At 34.4% G+C, this 26,332-nt stretch overlaps 1 protein-coding gene across 2 annotated transcripts in view; it reads right to left on the minus strand.

The window, feature by feature from the left end:
- ATRNL1 (attractin like 1) overlaps window positions 1–26,332 on the minus strand; it is a 683,154-nt gene that overhangs the window by 645,162 nt on the left and 11,660 nt on the right. For both annotated transcript variants that reach the window (XM_060286203.1, XM_060286202.1), the window contains exons 2-5: window positions 15,085–15,168; window positions 13,806–13,919; window positions 7,049–7,177; window positions 5,489–5,697 (exon numbers count right to left, since the gene is read on the minus strand). In XM_060286203.1, coding sequence (XP_060142186.1) covers window positions 5,489–5,697; window positions 7,049–7,177; window positions 13,806–13,919; window positions 15,085–15,168 — 536 coding nt within the window. The remainder of the gene's footprint in view (window positions 1–5,488; window positions 5,698–7,048; window positions 7,178–13,805; window positions 13,920–15,084; window positions 15,169–26,332) is intronic.

A 26,332-nucleotide genomic window follows, 5' to 3' on the forward strand; every position in this document is an offset into this window, starting at 1 on the left:
CTATGTTGTGGATTTCTTTAAAGCAACCTATAGTCTCGTGTACTTATACACACTACCCTAAAGTAACTAATTCTGTCCTAATATGTTACGTGACTAACCCAGAAAAAACATAATGTATGATAAAATATTCATGGATCTGAGCTAAAAGATTTTATATTTTTCTAAAACAAACAAAATCATCAAGTTTTTACAACTTAAATAATGCCATGGAATCTAAGTGTGTGCTCTGGTAGTCAATACTGCCACCCAATGGCAAATGCTAAAATCTAAAACCAAAGGACTGAAAGAAAATAACTGACCAGATGCTCAAATTCAAATGTTTCCCTCAATATTTAAAATTATGCTTTATATATCAAGTAAATTGCATAAGTTATTGGAGTACTAGTCTTCTAAAACATCTATACTTGAATGTCCACATATCACTAAACCAGCAACTAATACATTTCTAATTCATTTATTCAACAACAACAACAAAATTTGAGCGCCTACTACACAACAGGCACTACAGAAGATGCTGTAGGCACAAAGGTGATCAAAACATAGTCATTCTTAACTTCATGGAGTTTGTATTCCAGTAGGAAAGATAATAAAGAATCACACAAACATAAATGTGATAAAAGCTATAAATTTAAAAGATAGGGTCCTATGAAAGTACGTGGGGGGATGTGACCCAGTCTTAGAATGTTAAGGGGTGAGGGCGTTGTAGCGGGAAGTGCAGAAATAAGAAAGGCCTTGAAATATTTAGGGACAACGAACATTCAAGGAACTGAGATAAATCCAAAGTGTAACTTTCAATAAAGAATCGGAAACACTATAAAGAACTATCAAATTACCTGATTTACATATTAAGATACTGTATTTTAATCAATCATCTAAAGGCTGAAAACAACCAACTTCAATCCTTACATGAGAACAGTGTCTGAACCGCACTGAAAATGAACACTGAAGATCTATAAAGAATATCCTGAAGACATGTAAAAGGACTGAACGATAGGATTGAACAGGGCATTCTGGAATAGGAAAGGACCAGGGACAAATTTTAAATGGCTAAGCAATGCTCTTGTATATAAAACCTGTTTTTCATCTCTATAAAACAGGTGGAAAATGTTTTGTTGCAATAGATTAAGGAAAGAATTGTACCCTGAAGACTGCTTGTTTATCTTTTCAACCTGTCTACTCCTACCATCTATTCCACATTGCAAAGCTTTTCTGAGTAGGCATGAGAGAACTATTCAGCCCATTCCTTGTCAATTATGGCAACAATCTACACTTTAAAATACTTTATTTGGATTTTTTAATTTATTTAGAAGATTCCAATCATGTGAACCCCCTTCCTAGTTTGGGAAAATCTCTCACTGTGTGAATTTTGTTCAGAAACAGAATCCTTTCCCACTACACAATTCAGAAAAGTTAAATTCTCTATTTCTATATCTCAAGGCAGCAATTGAGAAAAGTTAAATTCTCTATTTCTATATCTCAAGGCAGCCAAGCAAGTCATGGATAAGACCTAAGTTTAGCCAAGTAGATTTTACTAAGCAGGCCTTCAAATCTTCAAAAGTGATACAAAGATGTGGGGAGAATTTAGAATTTTTTCTACCCAAGCCTGTAGCATACAGTATCCACAGTAAAGACACCAGTGGTGGTACCCCAGGGTCCAGTGGCAGTAACAGGAATATCCTAATCAAACTTCCCTGTGGCTTCATCTTTGCTGGGAACCAACCCACCTAGCCTTCTGTTACACCTACCCCTTTCTAACCAAGGTTTTTCCAGCCTTCCCATCTCCTTTGTGAGCTACCCAATATCCTTTTGTACAGGTTTAGAGAACAAAAAATTAGTTGCTTAAAAAAACTAAAAGTTAATTCCTCTCTCATAAAACATTCTAGAGGCAAATGGGCAAGTGCTACTGCTTACTACAGTTACTGCCATTTACCAGCCATTGGAAAAGATCTCAATGATGTAAAATTCCCACACAGCACTTCCACTCACATCCTACTTCCCTAAACTTAGCACAATAACCATACTAGACGCAAGGAAGGCAGAAAAATGTGGTATGTAGCTGAAGACCATGTGCTGAGCTAAAAACTCAGTCAATTCTATCACCAAAAAGAAGGGAAGAATGAATGCTGGTAGACAGTGGTCCCTGACATACTTTCCAATAACTGCCTTTTCTGCTCAGATAAGCCGGAACTGTTTCTGTTGCTTACAATCAAATCAAAGACTTATAGTGGTTCCGATTTTTTAAAGTTATGTAAGAGAGAAACCTGGAGCCACTCTGATTAGGGAGTTGACGGGAGTCGGGGGGTGGGAACACACCGTATCTAAGAGTCTGCTTTGAAAATTAATGTTCTACTGTATTATTTACATATGAACATAAATCCAATTTATTATATCTTGATTTTCATGCCTTTTAAAAATTCCTCAGGACTTCCCTGGTGGCCCAGTAGTTGAGAATCCGTGCTTCCACTGGAGGGGGCACAGGTTCAATCCCTGATAGGGGAACTAGGATCCCGCATGCCACATGGTGTGGCCAAAAAAAAAAAAGAAATCCTCATCTATCCCAATGTTTGGAAGCCATCTTAAAAGAAAAAATGCTCTTCAAAGTTGTCTTTTTCCCTCTTGTGACTTATTAAGACTTAAATTTTGTTAAGTGAAAGATGTCACAGAAGCAGATGAATCCACACAGGTCTCTAGCCTTTAAGTAATCTATTTGATATGTATATATCATTGTCTTTGAAAACTATACATTATAACAAAATTAAACATTATACAATCAACTTGTATGCTTTTCAAAATGTTGCACTAACATTTTCTATATTCTTTACTATTTCAGCTTTTGGTTGTTACAAGTGCTTTCCACAGAAAAAGGGGGACAGTTGACTTTAATGGTGCCATCTAGTCTTAGAACATACTCCTATTGCCTAAAACAGTAAAAAGGTGAAAGCAGATGGTTAAGGAAGAAAGACTTAGATGAGCAAGTTAAGGGGGGAAAAAGTATAGTAATGGCTAAGCAAAACTCTTAGGAGATGCTACATAGAAAAACTAAACTTGGAAAACAAGGAGATGTGAAGCCTAGGTGGGACAAGCACTAGAGAAATGTGAGGAAGGGGACTCAAGACTTAACAAAAATCTAGGCTTTTCCTCTGTATTCTCTTAATAAAATCTCAGTTTCTAGAAAACAACATTTATTTTCTTTTTATATACTAGCACAGAACCAAACAGAGTAAGTAAAATTAACCAACATAAATGGATAAAATATAATGAAGGTAGCAACAATCTGTTATTCTTAACCCAAAGAATCCAGTTCCAAATAACACATTAAAAACTGCCAGACTCTGAATCTCATAAAGATTGCCTCCTCAGCTCTCATTTCAAATATCTCCAGCTCTCTGATCATTCCTCAGATGCCCTAGAAACAAATGTCTCTCCGTTTCCCCTCAATGGTTTCTCCCATTCCATATATCTAAAATTAAAACCTAGTGATATAGTCAACAATCCCACCTACTTTAAGATATGCTTCCTTAGATATAGAATCAGGAGTCAGTTTGGAGGCTCAAAGAAACCAACCTGCACATCATCTGTCTTGAAAGACGCACAATATCCATTTCACCAAACACTACCCATAAAACATTCATATCAATTCAGAGGTGAATTATTTAATTACAAAGAATTAATAGTGGTATAAAAGTGTATCTGATTTCTGTGTATTTTATAATAAATCACTTTAACATTATTCTCATTTTTTTTAAATATATGTGTACATGCATATGTGTATGTGTTAATACATATATATATATATATAAAGTTATTCATATTATCACTTTGCTTCAAAATAAACAAACCCAGCATTTGCTTCCCCATTTTTATTTGCTTATAGACATTTAAGAGCCAGGAATTTTTATGATTTCAGGCACTCCTGACAAGAATAATAAAATGTGAAATGCTGATAAACAAAAGCCAGAAAAACAAAAGCTAATATTTTCAACCAGATACATATTACAAAACCTCCAGAAAATAAAGCATTTTAAAGAAGAACTACTAAAAGGAAGTAAAGAACAAAAAAGGACAGAGCTGTTCATAGAGAATATTATACAAACATATCCCTCTTTTGCTTTCAAGACTGTTAAAATGAGATGAGGACTAATAGCAGATGAAGACCAGTCAGAAAAACACCAAGCATACAAGCTATACTTCTATTTCTCAGGCCTTAATTTAAATATATTCTTGGTGTACTATTCTCTCCATAGAAAAGGACGTTATTTTAGTTTCAAGACTGAAACGGAAAAAAAAGATAACTCAAGGCACTTTTTAAGGGAAGAAAGGTCATGATTTATTAAAATAGCCACTCAACAAAATATATGCCTTATATGTATAATTAAAAACACTGAGAAATTTGTATCTGTCATAATCATAGTAGGAAATCAAATTCAATTCAATAAGAAATCACTGGTATTTCATATGGTTGGAGCAACTAATTTTTTAATGAAATAACATGGGTTTAAAATGGGCACAATTTACAGAAAGCCTAAAATAATTCCTCTAAATAAGTACTCAGCACACTCAGTAACATTTTTTCTAACTTGTCTCAAGAATGTTGAATGTGAAACCATTCTCTTTGGTTTTTACTTTTAGACAGCTCTGGTAGGAACTATTGCTACTACTGTTACACTGTGTCATAATAACACATGATCATGTAACTTTGGATTATGTATTTCTTGAGTCAAAGTTCCCCCATCAACAGGATTAATACATTGGCACAAAGTAAGCTCTCAATATATAAATATAATCTGCACAAAGCAACTTCTGGGTGGGTAAGTATATAGATAACTAGGACCTATCTCTTCATTAAATTCCACAATGACAAGATTTATGATTTTATACCCAAATACTTAAGTAAGCTAAGACTCTTCAATGCAGTCTAAAATTAATCTTTAATAATAGATATTTATAAAAATTGTTTAGAAATTCTTCCCCAATTCTTCTCATTGCTTTTGCAATAAGCAGCTGTAAAACTTCTAAACTTTTAAAAATACTCTATGTTCTTTTAAAACATAGCCACAAGAGGTCAGTCTTTCCCAAGAAACAAGTTTAATATAGTCCAGTACCTTCCCAGATGAGCATCTATTTTTGCAATATACTATTTATATTACCCATTACAAATCAAATTTGAATGTACCATGTGTTAATCTCAGCCACGTCACCAAATCTTTGAGAACTCAACAAAAAGTTAAAGAAGATCAGAATGATCACACGTCTACAATTTAAAGAGTTTCATATATAACTTCACTTGATTCCCAAAATAGCACATAGACAAAATCTTTACTAATTTTATTTGTGAAGAAGCAAGCTATTAAGAAGTTGACTGTTACTGAAATTCTAAAAATAAAACAAATACATGAGATTTGGGTGTGTAAACTACAGCAAAACAAATGAGTGTAGAATTTGTATTAATATATTAGATACATAAATCAATGTTTCAAAAGCCACTTACCTTGCCAACTATCATTGCAGACGCACAGCTTTTCACCTGTTAGGTCACAGTAACCATGATCTGGACTGCCGCAATTGGCTTTACAGTAAGGAATGTCACAAGCTTCACCCTTCCAGTATTTATCACACTCACAATATACTCTACTTGGAACAGAGACACTAGTTGTACACTTCCCATGACCAGAGCAATTGTTAGGACAAGAATTGATTCTGTAAAATATAATTCAGACATACTCAAATTCAAGACAACTGAAAAAGAACTTCGGCTGATATTCTGTTAACTTTATAGTTTTTATGTTGTGTCTACGTGCTTCATTTAACGCAATTTTACAATGCGACTTCAATTCTTTACTCTGTACCTTTCAAACCCTAAAGCAATTCGGTTACACGTATTTGCAATTGGCCTCAGTTCATTCACTGAGTTTACTCTGCTACCAAGACTACATACTCAACACCTGCAGGATCTATACAGTTCCAAGCACACTGTTTTGTAAAGACTTAAGTACTCAGCTGCTTTGAATATATATTTCACAGAAAAAAATTAAATTCATGAATACCTGAAACAATATGAGAAGCCATGATTTAAACTGGTTATATAATACTTAAACAGCATGCTATCACTTATACACTGTTATGGAAGTAAAAGGATATTTACCAAGTTTTATTATAAAGCTGATTATATTCTACTATATATTTATTCTCCCTTGTGTAAATTCTTGATATAAATAAATCCTATAATAAATTGCTGATTCAAGGATATTTAGAATATTTTATTCCTCGCGAAAAATTCTCTGGTATCATTCTCTACGTTCTTGAAGAAAACAAACAAAAAAAATGTATCAAGTTCCTCTGTGGCCATTCCTAATGAAAGCAACTGAAAGCATCTCTGGCTAATTCACTTCACCCTTGGACTTCCAGATACAAAAATGTATACAGAGTCTACACAATAGATGCTCAATAAATACTACTTTCTAATTTTAGAGGAGACAGTGGTATATAGCCACTTACCTTATCTCCTAAGCCTCAATTTCCTCATGTGTAAAATGGGAAAAATACCCATTTGACAGACTGATGAGAAGAGAATTAAAGAATATAATATATATAAAGCATCCAGTACAGTCTTTAGAATACAGAAGGACTATGAAAACTCAGCTCTCATTCACTCTCCAAATTAGGTATAAAATACCTTGGAGCACAGCAGGGCAGATGAGGGCTCCCTGCAATCCTACACATCCGTTATTACCAGTAAAGTGACACTGTTTGTATAATATGTTTACTTAATCGTTTTCCAAAAATTTTTAATTTTGTAATTAATTTTTAACCAAACTTAACTTGTTACCATAGCGTCCTAAGACTTAGAAACTATCCTATACAAGCTTGGACAGTATTTTGGGATATTATTAAAATTTTATGTCACTTAGAAAGAGATGCTATATATTTTGGAATTTAACACACTAGCCTGTTCCTGGTATATAAGACATTTATAAAAACAAACAATAAACTCTTTTAAGTCAAATTATAAGAATCGTTACAATATGAATTTTTTTGAAAAAATACTTACGAGTAAAAAATGTTGAAGCCAGTTAGATTATATGCAGCATCACTAAAAAAATGTAACAGTGCATAGCCAGACGTTGTAACAACTTCAGGCACAGTTTCATTTCCCCTTATTTCAGGGACTATCAAACCACTGTAAGAGAGCAAAATTGAACACTCTGTATATTAATGTACATATGACAGTTAATCACACAAAATTTACTCAAAATATTCTTGTCAGAATCACTAAGTATCTATATTAGAATGGGCAACTAGAAAAATAAATCTAAAATGAGTTCCTAGCCATTTCTCACCAATTAGCTACTGCTGCCAACAGACTAACATCTACTCTCATGCCACCATACTCCTTTTTCTCTTCTCACCATTTGGACTGCTATGTCCCATTTCTCCCTTTTGTCCTGCCATCCATCCTGCCATAATACTATAGGGTGATCATTAACTTAAGTCATATGTAAACCTTCATTTAAAGCCACCTTGGAGAAGAATTAATATGGTTAAAATGTCCATACTACCCAAAGCAATCTACAGATTCAATGCAATCCTTATCAGAACACCCATGACATTTTTCAAAGAACTAAAACAAATAATCCTAAAATTTGTATGGAACCACAAAAGACCCTGCATAGCCAAAGCAATCTTGAGAAAAAAGAACAAAGCTGGAGGTATCACCCTCCCTGACTTCAGACGATACTACAAAGCTACAGTAATCAAAACAGTAAAGAGTACTAGCACAAAAACAGACACACAGATCAATGGAACAGAATAGAGAACTGAGAAATAAACCCATGCACTTATGGTCAATTAATCTATGACAAAGAAGGCAAGAATATACAATGGAGAACAACTAGACTCTTCAACAAATAGTGCTGAGAAAACTGGCCAGCTCCATGTAAAACAATGAGATTAGAACATGCCTTCACACCATATACAAAAATAAACTCAAAATGGATTAAAGACCTTAATGTAAGACCAGAAACCATACAACTCCTGGAAGAAAACATAGGCAGAACACTCTTTGACATAAGTTGTAGCATTATTTTTTTGGATCTTGTCTCCTCAAGCAAGGGAGACAAAAGCAAAACTAAACAAATGGAACCTAATCAAACTTAAAAGCTTTGCCACAGCAAAGGAAACGATCAACAAAATGAAAAGACAACCTTGCTGTATGGGAGGAGATATTTGCAAATGATATGTCTGATAAGGGGTTAATGTCCAAAATATATACAGAGCTCATACAACTCAACATCAAAAAAAAAAAAAACCTTGTTTAAAAAATGGGCAGAAGACATGGAGAGACATTTTTCCCAAGAAGACATACAGATGGCCAACAGGCACGTGAAAAGATGCTCAACGTCACTAATTATTAGGGAAATGCAAATCAAAACCACAATTAGACATCAACCCCCACCTGTCAGAATGGCAATCATCAAAAAGACAACATAATGAATGTTGGGGAGGATGTGAAGAAAAGGGAACCCTAGTGCATTCTTGATGGGAATATAAATTGGTGCAGCCACTATGGAAAACAGTACAGAGGTTTCTCAAAAAATTAAAAACAGAACTACCATATGATCTAGCAATTCTACTCCTGGGTATATATCCAAAGAAAATGAAAACACTAACTCAAAAAGATATATGCACCCCAATGTTCTTAGCAGCATTATTTACAAAGCCAAGATATGGAAGCAACCTAAGTGTCCACCAAGAAATGAATGGATAAAGAAGATATGGTACACACACACACACATACACACACACACAGAAATGGAATATTAGCCATAAAAAGAATGAAATTTTGCCATGTGCAGGAACATGGATGGACCTGGGGGGTATTATGCTTAGTGAATTAAGTCAGACAGAGAAGGACATATATGTTTTCACTTACATGTGGAATCTAAAAAATAAAACAAACAAATGAATATAACAAGACAGAAACAGAGTCATAGATACAGGGAACAAATTAGTGGCTACCAGTGGGGAGAGGGGTGGCGGAGGGAACAAGATAGGGGAAGAGGATCAAGAGGTACAAAATACTAGATATAAATAAGTAAGATACAAGGATGTAATTACAGCACAGAGAATATAGCCAATATTTCATAATAACTTTAAATGGAGTATAATCTATATAAAAATATCAAATCACTATGTTGTACACCTGAAACTACTATAATATTGTAAATCAACTATACTCCAATTAAATAAATAAAATAAAATAAAACCACCTTGGTACTCTAACAAGTGACTTTATAGCCTTACTTTTCCCCACAAGTTGCAAATTCTCATGAAGCTAGATAGAACGTTCCACATCAGCTAAGTGACTACAATGCTACTCTAGTTAAAGTTGTACATTTCCAATACACTAATCTAAGTATTTTAGGACATGTTAAAATACACACTTTTTATATTTCTTTAGAAGTTTGCATACTTATGCAAATTACATTAATATACAATTATTCCAAAAGACAATATTACTCATACACACACAAAAGAAAGTGAAGTTTATGGGGAGAAATATAAATGTGTAAAAGCAGTAGTTCTAAATTAATAACTGGAACATCTCCCTTTTTAACCCTACTTGTTCATGGGGGAAAATTATATATCTTCATTTATTTATACATACTATCCTCTCTAATCTATGAAAGCATAAAATCTGAGAAAGAAAAGAAGCTGCTAACAACAAATTACATTACTCAAAATAGTCAATGCCTTTAGACACTGTTAAACTTATGTTTAGGCACCACCAGGAATTGAATTCCCTCATTCAAATCATATTTGACAGAACAAAATGAAATATTACAGTCAAATAATTTATTTTGTAAACACATTTTGAAAAGCAAACAAATTAAAAAGTAATCAATGCTTGATGTTGTAATAATTATTATAACATCGACTAGCTTATGTTTGTGAAAGAAAAGATTTTAAAAGGAGGCTGTCAACACAATTAAAATTCTGTAAGACCAGTTTTAGTTACACATATATATTTTTCATTGCAGTGAGATTATATCAAATGATTACTAAAAATAATATTCCCAGATGTTTATAACAGATATGATTAATCCCTCTGAAACAGATGAAAAGAGCAGATTTGTTTGCTTGGTTGTTTGTTTATAAGTGTTTTGAAAGCAGTAAATGAAAGAGGACTCACACTTCTCACATAACATACCAATTTGGACCAACCAACCCTCCCACTGAAATCAACCAGAAAAAATGACAGTTAAAAAAAATCAGCCTGAAGGTACTGGGAGAACTAAGAAAAGGGTAAGCCCATGAATTAGAGCCATTTCTCCTTATGGGCATTCACTGATTTCAAAGTTGGAGATGAGGTCTGAAAGGCTAAGAAACTGGGCTGTTTTACATAGCTAGGAAACCAAAAAGTGGAACACAGGGCCTTCACTTTGACCTGAGACCCCAAAAACTAGGTGTAAAAGTGAACTAGTAGAAGATAGGCCCTTCAGGGGACTGAATTTCAGTTTGGGTGTGAATTACCTCAACACCTGAATTAGAATTCAGTTGGTTGTGGATTTCTGGTGTCCCCAGGCACTCTTTGGGAATATAATAACTTTCTAGGCCTCAAATTATCACTACCTATGACTTTACAAACACGGTGTCCAGCACATGATCGTCTAGCACACAATAAAAAATAGCAGGTCTCCATTCCAATCCATTCTCCACATTCTAAAAAGTCTTTCCTACAGAATAAAGTCCAATTTCTTTAGTGCGGTAACAAGAAAGCAACACTACAGTGATTACAGCATTATAAAATCAGGCTCATATTCTGACTCTATCACCAACCAGTTAAGCAACTTTGGGCCACTCACAGAATCTCTCTGTGCCTTAATCCTCCATTTACAAAATGGCAATAATAATACCTACCTAAAAGGTTATTGTGGGGATTAAATGACTTGATATATATAAAGAACTCTTGCACACTGCCCCTCACATAGTAAGTATTCAGTAGATGTTACTGATTACCATTTATTGGGTAATCTGGCACCTACCTATCCCTTCACATTTCCTATGATCAAGTTACTCATAACTACTTACTACTGATGCAAAATATAATGTTCTTTAGTGTGTACACGCCTTTGTACGTATGTTTTTCTCTACCTAGAATGTCCTATCTGACCCCCACAATTTGTCTATCATTCTTCTACTCATGATGAAACTCACCATGACGAATTCATTACTTCTGAAATCATATAGCACTCTTTTCATAACCTGATTATAACACTGTGCTGTATAAAAAATCAGTTTACATACCACCACCAGTGCCCAACTACTGTGTGGTGATGTAGCCCCCAAATCCTTGGAATTTCCCAAGTGATAGGAATGTCTCTGTTATTCATAGTGGGCTCAGAGTTTATGCTAATGAGGTGACTCAGATGGGAGCTGGCCCCACCAGAAAAACCAACCATGTGATTGGCTGGGGCTTTAAGCCATAAGAAATCAATCTGACTTCCAGAGTCAGAATGGGGCTAAAGATTGCGTTCAGCCTTATGGCCAATGATTAGATCAATAATGCCTACAAAAGGAAACCCCAAAAAATACTCTGTACACCTGTAAATCAGGTGAGCATCCTAAGTGGCAATACACACTGATATGTTGGGGGGGTAACATATGTCCTGAGTACCCAGCTTTGAGATGCTCCCAGATCTCACCCTATGTGTCTCTTCATTTGACTGGTCCTGATTTTTATCCTTTATAATAAAACTATAATCATAAGTATAGTGCTTTCCTGAGTTCTGTGAGTTATTCTAGCAAATTATTGAACCTGAGGGGGCCACAGGCACCTCTAAATTTGTAGCCAGCTGGTCAGAAGTGCAGGTAGCCTGGAGACCCCTGAACTTGCAGCTGTTACCTGAAGTGAGGTCAGTTTTGTGAAGGACTGTGCACTTCACCTATAAAGTTGGGCGCAACTTCAGGTAGCTGGTGTCTGCAATGGCCTGTATCTTACTCCTTACTGCATCCTCCAGGCTTATGACAGTCTCTTGAATTGAGGAGGTTATCAAATGTTTGTTGAATAATAAATTCTTATACAGCTGGAATAATTCAAACATTTAGATTCTGAATTCTTAGTAAAATGAAGTACAAACAGTATAGGCTTTTAAGTCCGGAGATTGTCAAGTCCTAATCCTGGCTCTACCATCTATTAGAAGTAAAACTTTCTCTGAGTCTCAATTTTCTCAACAATAAATGGGGGATTATAGTACTTCTTCCACAATATCCTAACAAGGACTGATGACATTTAAACTGCCTAGTACAGTGTTTACAATCAAGTGTGTATTCAATAAATATGAGTTTTCCATCTCTCTCAGGATAGTTAACAGGAACACTTGCTGATGAAAAGTCACTGGTTCCACCTTCACAGTCATATACTAAATCCCATCCTGCTAATTATCTTACAAAAGCTTCCTTTAGTATCAAGAAATGGCTGGTAAGAGTGTTCGTGAATCACTGTTAATTAATGCAGTCATCACAACTACTAGAAAAACAAATGAAAAGGCACACATCTAAATGATGGTCAGCCAATAATGTCATAAAAATAGAGGAATGGTAACGGTTATATCTAAATTGCTAAAAATAAATGTTTGAACCTAGTATCTTATCTAATTGTTGCAATAAATTATCTTACAATGTAATTATTCACAAGGCTCTGCTCCATTTTCTATCTATTGGTGTTAGATGAAAGGTTACTCCAGAATACCCTTTCTATAATTTTCAAACAACTCAAAAATTAAGTTCTACAAGTATCTTGAGCAATAGCAATATCACAGAATAAGCATCTAAGTTCTCAAGGAGTCATTTTCAAACAGTCATTTGGAAATACAGCCCTTACGTGTTTGCCCAAAAAAATAATAGTTTACATTCCTGTTAAAACAGAATATTTACAACATAAATAGTAAAAAGAAAAATAAAATTTAAAATGTTGAAGGGAACAATAAGCTTTTACCCATATTTAAATTTTTAACAATGACAGGACATATAAGAGATACTGTGTAAGTAACAAAAGTAAGGGATAATGTAATGAATAACTCTGGTCAACAATCATGGCAGTTAAATTGTACACTAAATCTACACTATATGCTCAAAAAATTTTCTATCTAATATATTCTCTCCTGTTCATAAAACATTTCATAATAATTTGTACATACATAATAAAGAGTTTTAAATTGATACTGAAAATGCTGTGATTTTAAAATTTTTAAATTAAATCTTACTACCTGACTACTAACAATAAAATATTTGGAAACAACCAAAATTCCCAAACTGTGAGAACTGATAGAAACACCTTCTTTATTAAACCACTAAATAAAGCATAACTTAACCTTTTTTACAGAATTTAAAATTTTATAATTTCTCTAAAATAAAAAGATAACTATAAAATATATATCTATTAATTCCTTTGTCAGCTAGAACTCACATTAATCTATCCAAATACAGATAGTTCTGAAAACAGATTCAATTCACTTTAAAAGAATGAAATATGTACAGCAAGAATAAGGGGTATTTATTAATAAATCTACATTTCTGAAACAGTAACTACTTATCTCTGCTATATCAATGTTTACATTATTATATATACCCCTAAGTTGACAGTCACAGTATCATCATAGTCTTATACCATCTTTGAAGTTTAGCCATCAATGCCTATGCTAAATTTATTTTTGCAGTAAAGATGAGTATATATTTAAAATTAATAAATTATACAGTTACTTTTCTACAACTGACTATAAATTCATCAATTAAACATAACTACTCACCTAAGTACAGCTATTAAAGGTGCATATATTGAATCTCCATCATAAACATACATATGATCCCAGCTACATTCTGTAGCAAAATGATTGAATCTTAATCTTAACACTGCATTTGGACTGAAAAAAAATTAAAATATTTTAAAATTAATATGTAATATGTAAAGCACGGTCTAAAGAAATCTTAGAGTATTTTATTAAAAACCTATTTACAGATAATTTAGCTATAAATCCACACATCAGTATAAAAGATTGATAACCAGTTATATCTAATTTGTAAAAATGATATACAACTCCAAAATCTATTAACCAGCCATATGTATGTATCATCCTTTTCTAAAAATTTAGTCAAGAGGAAATGTTCTGTCTTATAAAAATTTAGTCAACAGGAAATGTTCTATGTCTTGACTAAGGTGGAGGTACATAAATTGTATACATTACTGAAACCTTACTGAACTGTACACTTAATATGGGTGTATTTCATTGTATGCAAATTGTACTTGAATAAAGTTGATTTTTAAATTCAACACTCAAGACTGTTCTTATTTCTATGAACTCTTAACTAGAGGTACTAATAAGGTCTTCAAATTTTAATCAAAAGGTCTCAATACGATATACTCTTATTTGTTAACAAATGAATGAGACCACAGGTACACAGGGAATTAATAACCTTGAAGTTTTAAAAAACCTTTAAAGTAACAAAAATAAAAAGCCAGTTTTCCAAATAAACTCTTTAAAATCATAAAATAGTTCAAAAACAACTCATATCATTTATGATCCAGTCATAATATGTTTAAATAGATAAATTCAGTCTCAAGCCCTAATTACTGAAAATGCCTCTAAAAGGACAATTAACTCTCTCTTTTACAAAATGTTCTTTTTTTAACACCCTTAGAACTAAAATGCTGAATAGTATGAACCAATGGCATAATTCAGCATGGAATATTTTTATCCTTTCTATGCAGTCTTCAAATTCCATAATAAGCGATTTAAAAGAAACCAAAAATGCATACTTGACTTAATGCCATAGTAACATAACTTAAAAATAAATATATGTAAAAATCAAACTATTATCACAAGTAAAAGGGTATTGTAATTTACATTAAACATTATATCTAAAATTTATCAATCCCATTTTAAAACATCATGAATAATGTTTTCCAATAATAAGCAACAGAATAAACTATATAACTATGAAGTTGTTATATTTTAATGCTTTAACACTGATATAATCACCTTCTTTATCATTTCAGAATAAATAATTTAATGCAAATTGTATACTTACTAGCCTTCAATTAGCCATGTACATTTAGTTTTATACTTATAGTTAATTGGACCATCTGTTAAATATCCAGAAGGTTCTGTTAACCTAGAAAACAAAATCATGAAAATGATTACCTTAAAGTAACTTTAAGACACACAGTAGCATAAAAAATTTAAAAAGACACTAAACCAAACTTCCAAACAGGAGAATTTATTTACAACTTAAGAAAATTTTCAGATTGCCATATATCATCTCTCTAAATCTCAAAGGAAACTTATTTTGAATTTCTTTAGATTTTTATGTATTATGATTGTTTCATTTTGCAAAGTGGAAAAACACATTGAAAGACAACATTATACAGATGGGTTCTATGCTGATGCAAAATAGATTGTTAAACTTACTCTGCCCAAAAATTAGATAGATGCAAAAGAAAGAAGATCAAATGCACTCTGAAAGATGCAGATCTATGGACTAGAGAAATAGTATATGTACCTAGCACTTCTGGAGGTTACATTGTTAGCTATGTTTGCTTTTCATGCAGCAAGACTGCTAAAGTAGCTGTCACCAGACTTTATTGAGTTCAACTACCTGATTTTAGAATCATTTTCTTTCATCAACTTTACATCTAGTCCAAGAACTCAGTCAATTTTAAAAATAGGGTAAATCAAGGGTTTTGTAATTATCCTCTATTTTAAACACAGAAAAGAAAAAGATATTTAGAAAAGCTTCAAATTTTCAGAATTTTAAAATATTTAAACAATAACCCAATTCTACTTCATTTTGTTCTCCTTAGCTCCAGCCCAATTATATTTTATGAACAAAATACAATATTTTAAATAACTAAGATATCTTCCCAGTTAGCCTTTATGTATTTATGTAGACATACACACACACACATACTGGCTTATCAGTCTTTATATATTCCCATATACATACACACACATATATTTATACATACATACATACATACATACATACATGTCTACACAGACATCAGGGTAATTATCTAGTTTTAGACAAAAATTAAATTTTCCTTATAGCGTAGAGTCTCAAAAACATTCAAGGAAAAGACTTTTTGCCTACTTTATGAAAATGGATCTGGGCCCTTTAAATATTTTTTTTTTCCAGATGGCAGGATGCTAAGCCTGCAGGCTTTGTCAATAGAGCAAGCTGGAGAGACTGCAGGAGGAAACAGATTTGCTGCCAAGTTCCAATGTACTCACTCAACAAGCTCCTGCAGCACTAGGTACTAGGCTCCTACGTACCTGATGGCCACCAGCACCCAGCCACCAACAGTTTCCCCCAGCACTTCCCCTCAGGCAGTTCTGCAGCAGAGGCCTCCAGTGAGACACCACTCTGTGAACAGCTTTCCCCAGCATCCCATAAGTAACCATGGCAAGTTCCAAAGGGCAGATGTTAAGCAAGTTCCGCAGGTACAGCGGAACCTCTAGATTTATTTAACCCTTTGGGCCTGCAAAAGTCTTTTAGAAACCAGGGCTGACAGTGAGAAAAATAAATTCTCACCCTCTTTAAATGACTACAGGCATATCTTCTTTTCTTGTACTCCACTTTATTGTGCTTCACAGATATTGCATTTTTTACAAATTGAAGGTTTGTGGCAACCCTTCATGGAGCAAGTCTATCAGTGCCATTTTTCTAATAGCATTTGCTCAATTTGTATCTCTTTGTCACATTTTGATAATTCCCACAGTAGTTCAAACCCTCCACCAGCAAAAAGATTGAGACTTGCTGAAGGCTCAGATGATAGCATTTTTTAGCAACAGAGTATTTTTTAATTAAGGTACATACATTGTTTTTTTAGACATAATGCTATTGCACACTTAATAGACTACAATATAATGTAAACATAACTCTTATGTGCAACTACATTATTGGGAAAACCAAAAAATTCATGTGATGCTTTACTGCAATATTGGCTTTACTGTGGTGGTCTGGAACTGAAACAGCAATATCTCTGCGGTCTGCCTGTACCTGTTCTTAAGCCACAACAAGAAGTAACACCAGAATTGAATTAAATCAATGTAATCAATCAATGACAACTGGCTACAGGAACCATGTATTCAAAAGCCATGTAATTAGTGGCAGCCCCATATACAGTGACCATTCAAAAATAAATAAACTTAAAATCCCCAAAAGTTTGACAACTAAGCAATAGACTAATAAGTCTCAAGGACAATTAGAAAATATTTTTAATTGTTAATACTAAAACCACACCATATCAAAATTTATGAGATGAAGCTCAATCATTGTTTAGAGAGAAATATATAGCTCTAAATGTATATATTAAAAAGTTGAAAATCAATTATTTTGATATGGGAATTTGAGAAGCCACATGCATGCCCAGGGAGACTTTTCTTGGACTACAAGCTCAGAAAAGACCTGAGAAGACTCTACACTTCCACCTCTAGCTAATTTTCAGACTCAGAGCAAGAAGGAAGTGAAGGGTAAGGCAGAGTCATAAACAATGTGGCTAAGCACTGAAGCAGTGTCCCAACAAAGTCAATGTGCACAGAATGGGAGAATTCTTTATTTTTTCTTGACTCCAAGCATTTGAGGAAATCTATGTCAAAACACTAGCTTACCATAAACTATAGGAACAGAGACTTCAGAAACCACACAAAACAAAGAATACAGTCATTACAAAAAATAGTTTAGAAAAGTCATTAAACAAATACACAACTACAACAAACCCTGAAGAGGGGGAAGAACTTGATTTCTAGAGTTATCACATTATAATAATCAAATGCCCAGTCTCCAACAAAAAAATTACAAAGCATACAAAGAAACAAGAAAGTATAGCCCATTCAAAGGAGAAATGAACAGATACTGTCTTTCAGGAAACAGAAATTGAGCTTGTTGGACAAACACTTTAAATCAACTGTTTTAAATATACTCAAAAATTCTAAAGGAAATCATGGACAACAGCTACAGGAAACCAGGAAAATGATGTCTCAACAAATAGAAAATATCAATTAAGATTTAGAAATGTTATGATCACAACCTCATATAAAGTCTGTATAAAAGTTCCTCTTGATCTAAACAAGGCTTAGATCCATCAGTAGGGTCCACTAAACAATCCTTCTCCCTAGTTTCTAACTGACAGTTGTAACAAACCCTTAAAGTCAAAATATTGCTATAATTTAAATTACAAAAACCCCAAATCAGGGCTGAATCAAATGATACAAATTATCAGACATAAATTAAGCCTGTATGATAACAGTTTAGAGCCTCAGAGACTTAATTTTAAAGAAAATTCTAATTTGTTCCATGACCTTACACCACCACTTCTATTTCAATTTCTTCTCTAATGGAAGAAGAGAAGTGTAACATATTCAAAAAGTACCTTAATATATAGTCAAGAAATATATAGCTCTTTTAATAAGAAAATAAAGCCGGAAATTTAAGAACAGGAGGCTTTGCAACTATCACCTACAATATAATCTATCTTCCTAATTAGGAATATACCTCCCAAACTGCGTATGAGGAAATCTAACACTACTGGGGATTTCTTTCCCCAAAACCCCTCTATTTCTCTACCACCTACTCGAACTGACCCAGTCCTGTGCTATGTTGGGAAATTCCTTACCCTTAGTTTAAAATACATTTCCCCTCCTCTAAAGAAACATATACTCTAGGAGCTACAACTATAATCTGTATCTCCCACCTATAAGAGGTGATGTGAAAGAACTGTTATGTTTCCCCACCTAGGCTACACAACAGGAGTACATGAAAGCCACCCACTCTGTCCCATCCGCTTCACCTTCAGAGGCACAATTACACAGACTTAAAAGAAAACTCTACTCACCACAGCCCCTGAAATCCTTCTGTACCTTCATCACCCATTCCTAGCAAAAGCCCCTACCAAGAGCCTACCTTTGCCTCTACTTACTGCAAAGAGGTTTCCTCTTTGCCACTTTCACTCTACTAGAAACATGGAGGGGCTGACACCAACCAAGATAAAAGGATGGAAAATCCTTTCTCACCATTAAGAGATAGGAGTAAGGGGGGAAAACTCCTACCACTTCCACAATAAGGAAGGAGCAATTCCCCTTTGTAGTTTCCTGATCTCTTCTTCAGCTTGAAGAATGTTCACCTCCATGCCACTTGAGCAAAGAACTCCCATTACACACTTTGGACATCTTCACAACCTGGTACTGTTCTTCTAAAATTCAGAAGTCTTACACTCCAAGATTACACTCTGACCACAAACACCTAGTTTCCAATCTATTTCTTTACTTCTTACTCTTAACATCATCTGTACATTCCAGCTGGGTAGAGATTTTCAAAAATTAGGTAGCATATAATTCAGCTACATAAAAGGTAAAACAGGCTTCTTCTATTTCTAATGCCGTTTCTACAATGCATTCTAAGTTTCAAGTAATTAACTTATTTTTAATTTGTAGCAATCATGTTCTTGGATTGAGAACCATATTGACATGGTTAATCTAGATCAGGGCTCCATAAACTACTGGCCTATTGCCGATTTGTGTAAATGAAGTTTTATTGGAACACAGCTACACCCATTTGTTTACATATATCTAAGATTGTTAACATGCTACAAGAACAGAGTTGAGTATTGGCAACAGAGACCATCTGGTGTACAAAGCCTAAAATATCTACTATCTGGCCCTTTACAGAAAAAGTTTTGCCAATCCCTGTCTAGATGCCTGCACATGCCCATATGCCTTGCCAATGTCTCATCTTGCTGAAACTGCCCAGTCTAGAGCCCTTAATCAAATAAGCATGCTGAGCTGTTTATAACACAGGAATGGCCACTACTAAATGCAGGAAAACGAGCACAAACATGAAACAGAACTAAAATTAAATCAATTAAAGTTTTATTCTCTATCCTAGCCATGAATACAAAATTTGATTAAGACATTTTAAACATAAGAAAAATGCAATAGTTTTAACATTATAAAGTATTACAGGAAACAATAAATCCTGTTTATCAAAGTATCTGGTTTTACTGCCAGCATAACCACTCTACAAAGAAGAATCAGATCCACTCAGGGCTAGTCTTTACACAGAGTTGCCTTTGGAAGCCAACCTCACATGCAAGTCTTTTGTTAAATAGTGTTTTTATTTAAAATATTATTTAATATTTATTGATTTCTTTTTAAACAATATGAAGAGAACCTCTAGATTATATTATGGGTATTTTTTTCCTCTCTGCACTACGATACATTATTGTATTACACCGTGCTGAGCTTGCATTTCTTGTTTTCTTTATAGTGCATTCTGCATCCCTCACTCCCAAGTCTGCATTGTCTGTCCACCTGATCCCTAATAAAAGTTTAGGTGACCTTGTCTGCTAGAGCAGAAGTCTCCAAACCTTAATCATCATGCTCTCTTATCAGTAAGAATTTTTATTATGTAACTCAAGTAAATGTATATTTACATGTTAATAAACATATACTACTTTAAACATTGTGCACTATGAAGTATAAATTTTAAAAATCAAAATTAAAAATAATAGTAGTATCAGCCCTAATGCTTTCTTCCCACACTCCAGTAAGTCACCTTGGGTATCATCCCACTTTTTTTTGTTTTTTGGGGGGTTTTTTTGCGGTACGCGGGCCTCTCACTCTTGTGGCCTTTCCCGTTGCGGAGCACAGGCTCCGGACGCGCAGGCTCAGCGGCCATGGCTCACGGGCCCAGCCGCTCCATGGCATGTGGGATCTCCCCAGACCGGGGCACGAACCCGTGTCCCCTGCATCGGCAGGCTGACTCTCAACCACTGCACCACCAGGGAAGCCCTGTCCCACTTTGAATGATCACTAATTTGTACAAATCATATCCTGGCCACAAAGGTACTGACTTTATTAGTTAATATTTTCCCCCATGTAAGTACACTAACGAAGCTGGCTATACCAGTTGGACTGGCCATCAGCACACTAACTAAACTGTCTACAGACTGGCCTCAGTGACAGCAAACAGTATGTGCTTAGTTAGCTATCAAGTCTAATATCAAAGGAAGGAGCTAATTATACCTCACCCTCCAGGATTTGTGGTGGAAAATCACTGAGATAACCTCCCTTTTGCCATAGAACATAAAATCATGAGAGGAACCCCAGGGGGCAAAGGTCATGAGGGCCATCATAAAATAAATGGCAAGCAATATTCTTGGCATGGGAGATAAAACTGTGAATCATGGAAGGTCTCTAGAAAGCAGATTAGTAGTGGCCTGGGGGACAGGGAGAGAATGGAGCGTGAATGCTCTTGAATACAAGGTTTACTTTATGCAATGATAAAATGTTCTAAAATTATGGTTACAGTTGCACAACTCTCTAAGTGCATCTTAAAAACCATTAAATTGTGTACTTTAAACTAGTGAGATTTATGTTATGTAAATTACATCTCAATAAAGCTATTAAAATAAAAAACAAGAAAAACTAAGTAAAAAAAGTCTCTGCCCTCCTGGACCTTACATTCCAGAACAATGCTGTCCAACAGAACTTCCTGCAATGATAGAAATGTTCTATACATGTCCCATACGGTAGCCTCTAAGCACACGTGGCTACTGAGCACTTGAAATGTGGTCAGTGCAAAAAAATGAACGGAACTTTTAAAATTTAATTTTAATAAATTTTAACAGCCACATGCGGATAGTGACTGACACATTGGACAACTTAGTGCTAGAAAGAGGGAAGACAATATACGAACAGCAAATAAATGTAGAGCATATAAAGTAATGATACATGTCAAATAGAGGGGATGATGGAGCACTCCCCATCATACAGATAGATATCTATAGAAATATGTCAGGTGTGTGTGTGTACATATATACACACACATATATGTATACATATAAATACATAGAGATATTCATTGTATCTATATGTACCTACATGTAATATAGATGTTCAGATTATTTGAATACTATAATATTTCAATTAATAGGAAATTTTTTTTATCCTTGTATAATCTTCCTAAGCTTTTTTGAAAAAATAAATTAAAAAACTACTTTTGAAATCATTCCATGTGTTGAAAAAATGTTTTTTAATTCTACATACACAGTGACCATTATTTGGGTTCCTTTTCTACAGTACAGTGATGCTCACCATTTTGAGATCCGAGATCACTTTTGAGAATCTTGTAAAAGCTACTACCACCTGCCTAGAAAAATTCGTATAAATAATATTTTATATACAAATCTGAGGATTCACCAACCACTCACAGCCTATCCAGGAACGTGACATTAAAAGTTCCTGTTATAATATACATTTAAATAATCAACAAGCTTGGAGATAAAATATTGCTATATCATAGAAAATTATTTAATGAGCTTAGACTTTTCTTATGGCATCTCTGTGTACTGTAAAACGGACTCATTCATACTAACTTCACAAAGGACACGTAAGAACTCTGTAGAACAATACTCTCTTTTCACTGAAGAATAAATAAGACATGACTGAGAAACTAGAAGAAACAGGCAAAACTTTAGAAGAGCTACAAGAATCTCAGCCTGGTCACCTAACGGGTATGTTACTCAAACTCCCTAAGCCTCAAGTTTCCTTGTGTGCAAAACAGTTATAACAATAATGCTTATTTCACAAGATCGTTTTAAAACCGTAATGCCATAAAACTTATCAAGTGTTCAGTAAAGCAGCAAACTAAATCCATGCAACATTCATGGCACATTGGCAGAAATAGATCTCAATCCCATGTCAGTTTGGTATCAAAACTCATGATCCTAAGTACCCCTATGCTATCTGGAAATCCAGAAGATTATGAATTTATAACTGAGGAGAAACTTCTTATTGAAGAGTAGAAGATGGCTTGCTATAGAAAATGAACCAGAAAGACATGTTTGGCAACTCAGCTATCACTTAGTAGCTATCAGACTTTGCATAAATAATTGCTTCAGGTCTTTCACTCTCTATTCCCACTGTAAAATGAGAATAACAACATCTACCTCACAGGATTTTCATCAGCAATAAAAAAGGCAATACAGGTAAAAGCTTTTTCCACCACATAGTATCATTTCTCCTCTAAACTCATAATTTAACGTGTGAAATGTTAGTTTTAATGCTATTAATATTAGTCTTACATGAAATAGTTAGAATAATAAATTCTACTTTCTGGAAAAAATTCATTATTAGCATAATTATATTGTCATAAAATACAAATGAAGCCTGGCATAATACTTAATACATCAAAACGTGAAAAATGATCTTAAATCTTCTATTTTTTTTGAGACAGAGAATCAACTTGAAAATTCCTAATTTATACAGTGCTTTTATTTTTTAAACGCTTATTTTACCTACCAAAAAAAAAAAAAAAAAGAATCTCTCCCTCCCCACTGGAGGAGACAAATGACAATAGAGTCAGCTCCCCTTATCCTCCTAACAAGAGAATGGAAACAAATTACAAAGATGAGGAAGGTGAAAAAGGGGATTCTTTAAATCTGTGTATGAAGTCCTGGGCATGCCCTCAGGTGCAATATGTGAAATTGAGCAGAATCAACACAGCAAAACTAAATTGTAACTAAGTGGGCAGTCTAATCTCAGCACAGAAGAGAGCCAGCACACTCCTAGGATATGGCCAAGAGAAATTAAAGCGTATGTCCATGCCAAAACCTGTACACAAAAAATTCATAGCAGCATTATTCACAGTAGCCAAAAGGTAGAAGAAACAACCCAAATGTCCATCAGCTGATAAAGAGAAAAACAAATGTGGAATACCAATACAATGAAACTTGACAACATGCTAAGTAAGTGAAAGAAATCAGTGACAAAGAACATATAATTATATGATTCCATTTCTATGAAATGTCCATAATAAACAAGCTCATAGAGAAAGTAGATTAGCAGCGCCTAGACTGGTGAAATTGGTGGGTAGGGAAAATGGAAAGTGACTGCAAATGGGTGTGGGTTTGCCTTATGGGGTGATGAAAAAGTTCTAAAACTAGAGAGTGGTGACGGTTGCACCACTCTCTGAATATACTAAAGACCACTGAATCATACACTTTAAAATGGTATTATGACATGTATGAATATTATGGTATATAAATTATAACTCAATAAAGCTGTACTTTTAAAAAGTGAGCTAGGTCATACATGCCAAAACGAGCTAACTGCCTCCTAGAACAGAATATTTACATAGGAACAAGAGTCTCATACATAATACTCAAAATATCCAGGATACAATCCAAAATTACTTGCCATACAAAATCTCAACGCATTTGAGAAGAGATAATCAGCAGGTACCAGCACTGACATGACAAGGATCCTGGAATTATCTGTGAAGAATCTTAGAGCAGCTCTCAGAAAAATGGCCCAATAAGCAGCTTCAGACACTTTTGGAACAAATACAAAAATATAAGTTTCAGCAAAGAAACAGAAGATGTAAAGAAGAACAAAATGGAAAAATATAACAAATGAAACGTTTTATAAAACTCACAAGAGGGGTCCAAGAGCAGAACAGAGAAGATAAAGAATCAGTGAATATAGAGATACGTAAATAAAAATCATCCAGTCTGAAGAGACAGAAAACAGATTGAAGGAAATGAACAGAGCTTTAGTGACTTAAAAGTTAGTAACAAAAGATCTAACATTTGTCTCATTGGAGTCACAGAAGGAGAGAAAAAAGTGTGGAGCTGAAAACAATATCTGAAGAAATGATAACAGAAATTTTTGCAAATTTTGAAAAAGATGTAAACTTACAGAACAAGAAGCTGAGCAAAAAATAAGCAAGGTAAACAAAGAATTCCACACCCACACATATCATAACCAAATTTCTGAAAACCTAAGAGAAAAAAAAAAGAAAGAAAGAAAGAGGAGGATGACACACTACCTAGAGGAGAACAACAATTTGAATGACAACAGATCCCTCATCAGAAACCTTGGCACCACTCACTACCTTAAATACTCCAGTTCTTAGGCAAAGGAAGATATGATCAAATTTGTGTTCTTTCAAGCAAACTCTGGCAGCAATAAAGGACAGATGAGCAAGAGAAAAAAACAGAAACAGAAAGATCAATTAAAGGGCTACTGCACAAAAAAAAAAAAAAGGGGGGGGGGCTACTGCAACAACCCAAGAAAGAAAACTTCAGGACTTGACAAAAACGATGGCCGGAGAGATGGCAAGGGTGGCAAACCTTGAGAGAACGGCAGCAGCACATGCATATGCCGATCAAATCCTAAGAGAAATTCTGTCTCTTCAAAAGCAAGAATAACTGGGGAAAAGTGCCCCTTCAAGCCAAAGAGTGTGGGGGGAATCCTAAGGAAGAGGGAGCTGAAGATGCAGATACCCTAATTCTGTGTACGAACCCACATAAGACTCAAGCTCAATCTGAGCTGCTCACGTGTGGGACAGACCAAAAAGCAGCTTATCACAGGCTCTGAGAAGTGAATTAAAATTTAAAACACCACAAAGTCTCAGACTAATCCCTGAGTGGCATGTGTGCATTTAGATCCAAAGCTCTGAAAATGGAACGAAGATTAGAACCACTGCCCTCCGAAAGCAAGATAGAGAATTTGCTACTTGTACCTAACCGGTTAGTTGCCTACTAAATAAAAATAAATAAGTAAATAAATAAATCAGCATTCTCCAGGGAATAACAGGACCAAGAACCTACATAACATTCAGAACATCCAGAATAAATCCAAAATCACTCAACATACAAAGAACCAGGAATATGTAACAGATTCTCAATGGAAAAGATAATCAATAGATGTCACTCCTGAGAAAATCCAGAAATTGGAATCATCAGACAAAGACGTTAGGTATTAAAACTGTACTCCATGGTATAAAGGTAAAGACACTTAAATGAAATGGGAGGAGAAGTTTTCAACAGGGAAATAGAAATCATAAAAAAGAACACGACAGAAATGTGGGAACTGAAAACTATATCTTAACTTTGAAAATGACTGGATGGGTTCGAAAGCATAGTGGAGATTGCAGAGGCAACCGTCAGTGAAGTTGATGACAGTTCAACAGAAATTGTACAATCTAAAGAAAGAAAAAAAAGAGTTAAAAAAAAAAGAGAGAGAACAGAGCCTCAAGAATTTTGTTTAAGCCTAACATTAGTATCACCGAAGTCCCAGAAAGAGAAGGGAAAAAGACCGGTGCAGAAAAAATATATTTGAAGAAATAACGGTTTTTAGAAAAATCCTGTATTTGTGAAAGACATAAATATAAATTCAAGATGCTCAGCAAACCCTAACCACGGTAAATTCAAAGAAAGCTACACACAGATACATCAGAATCTGAACTGCTAAAAACAAAAGTTGCATAAAAAGCT

The sequence above is a fragment of the Globicephala melas genome, chromosome 16 (assembly GCF_963455315.2).
Source record: "Globicephala melas chromosome 16, mGloMel1.2, whole genome shotgun sequence".
NCBI lineage: Eukaryota > Metazoa > Chordata > Mammalia > Artiodactyla > Delphinidae > Globicephala > Globicephala melas.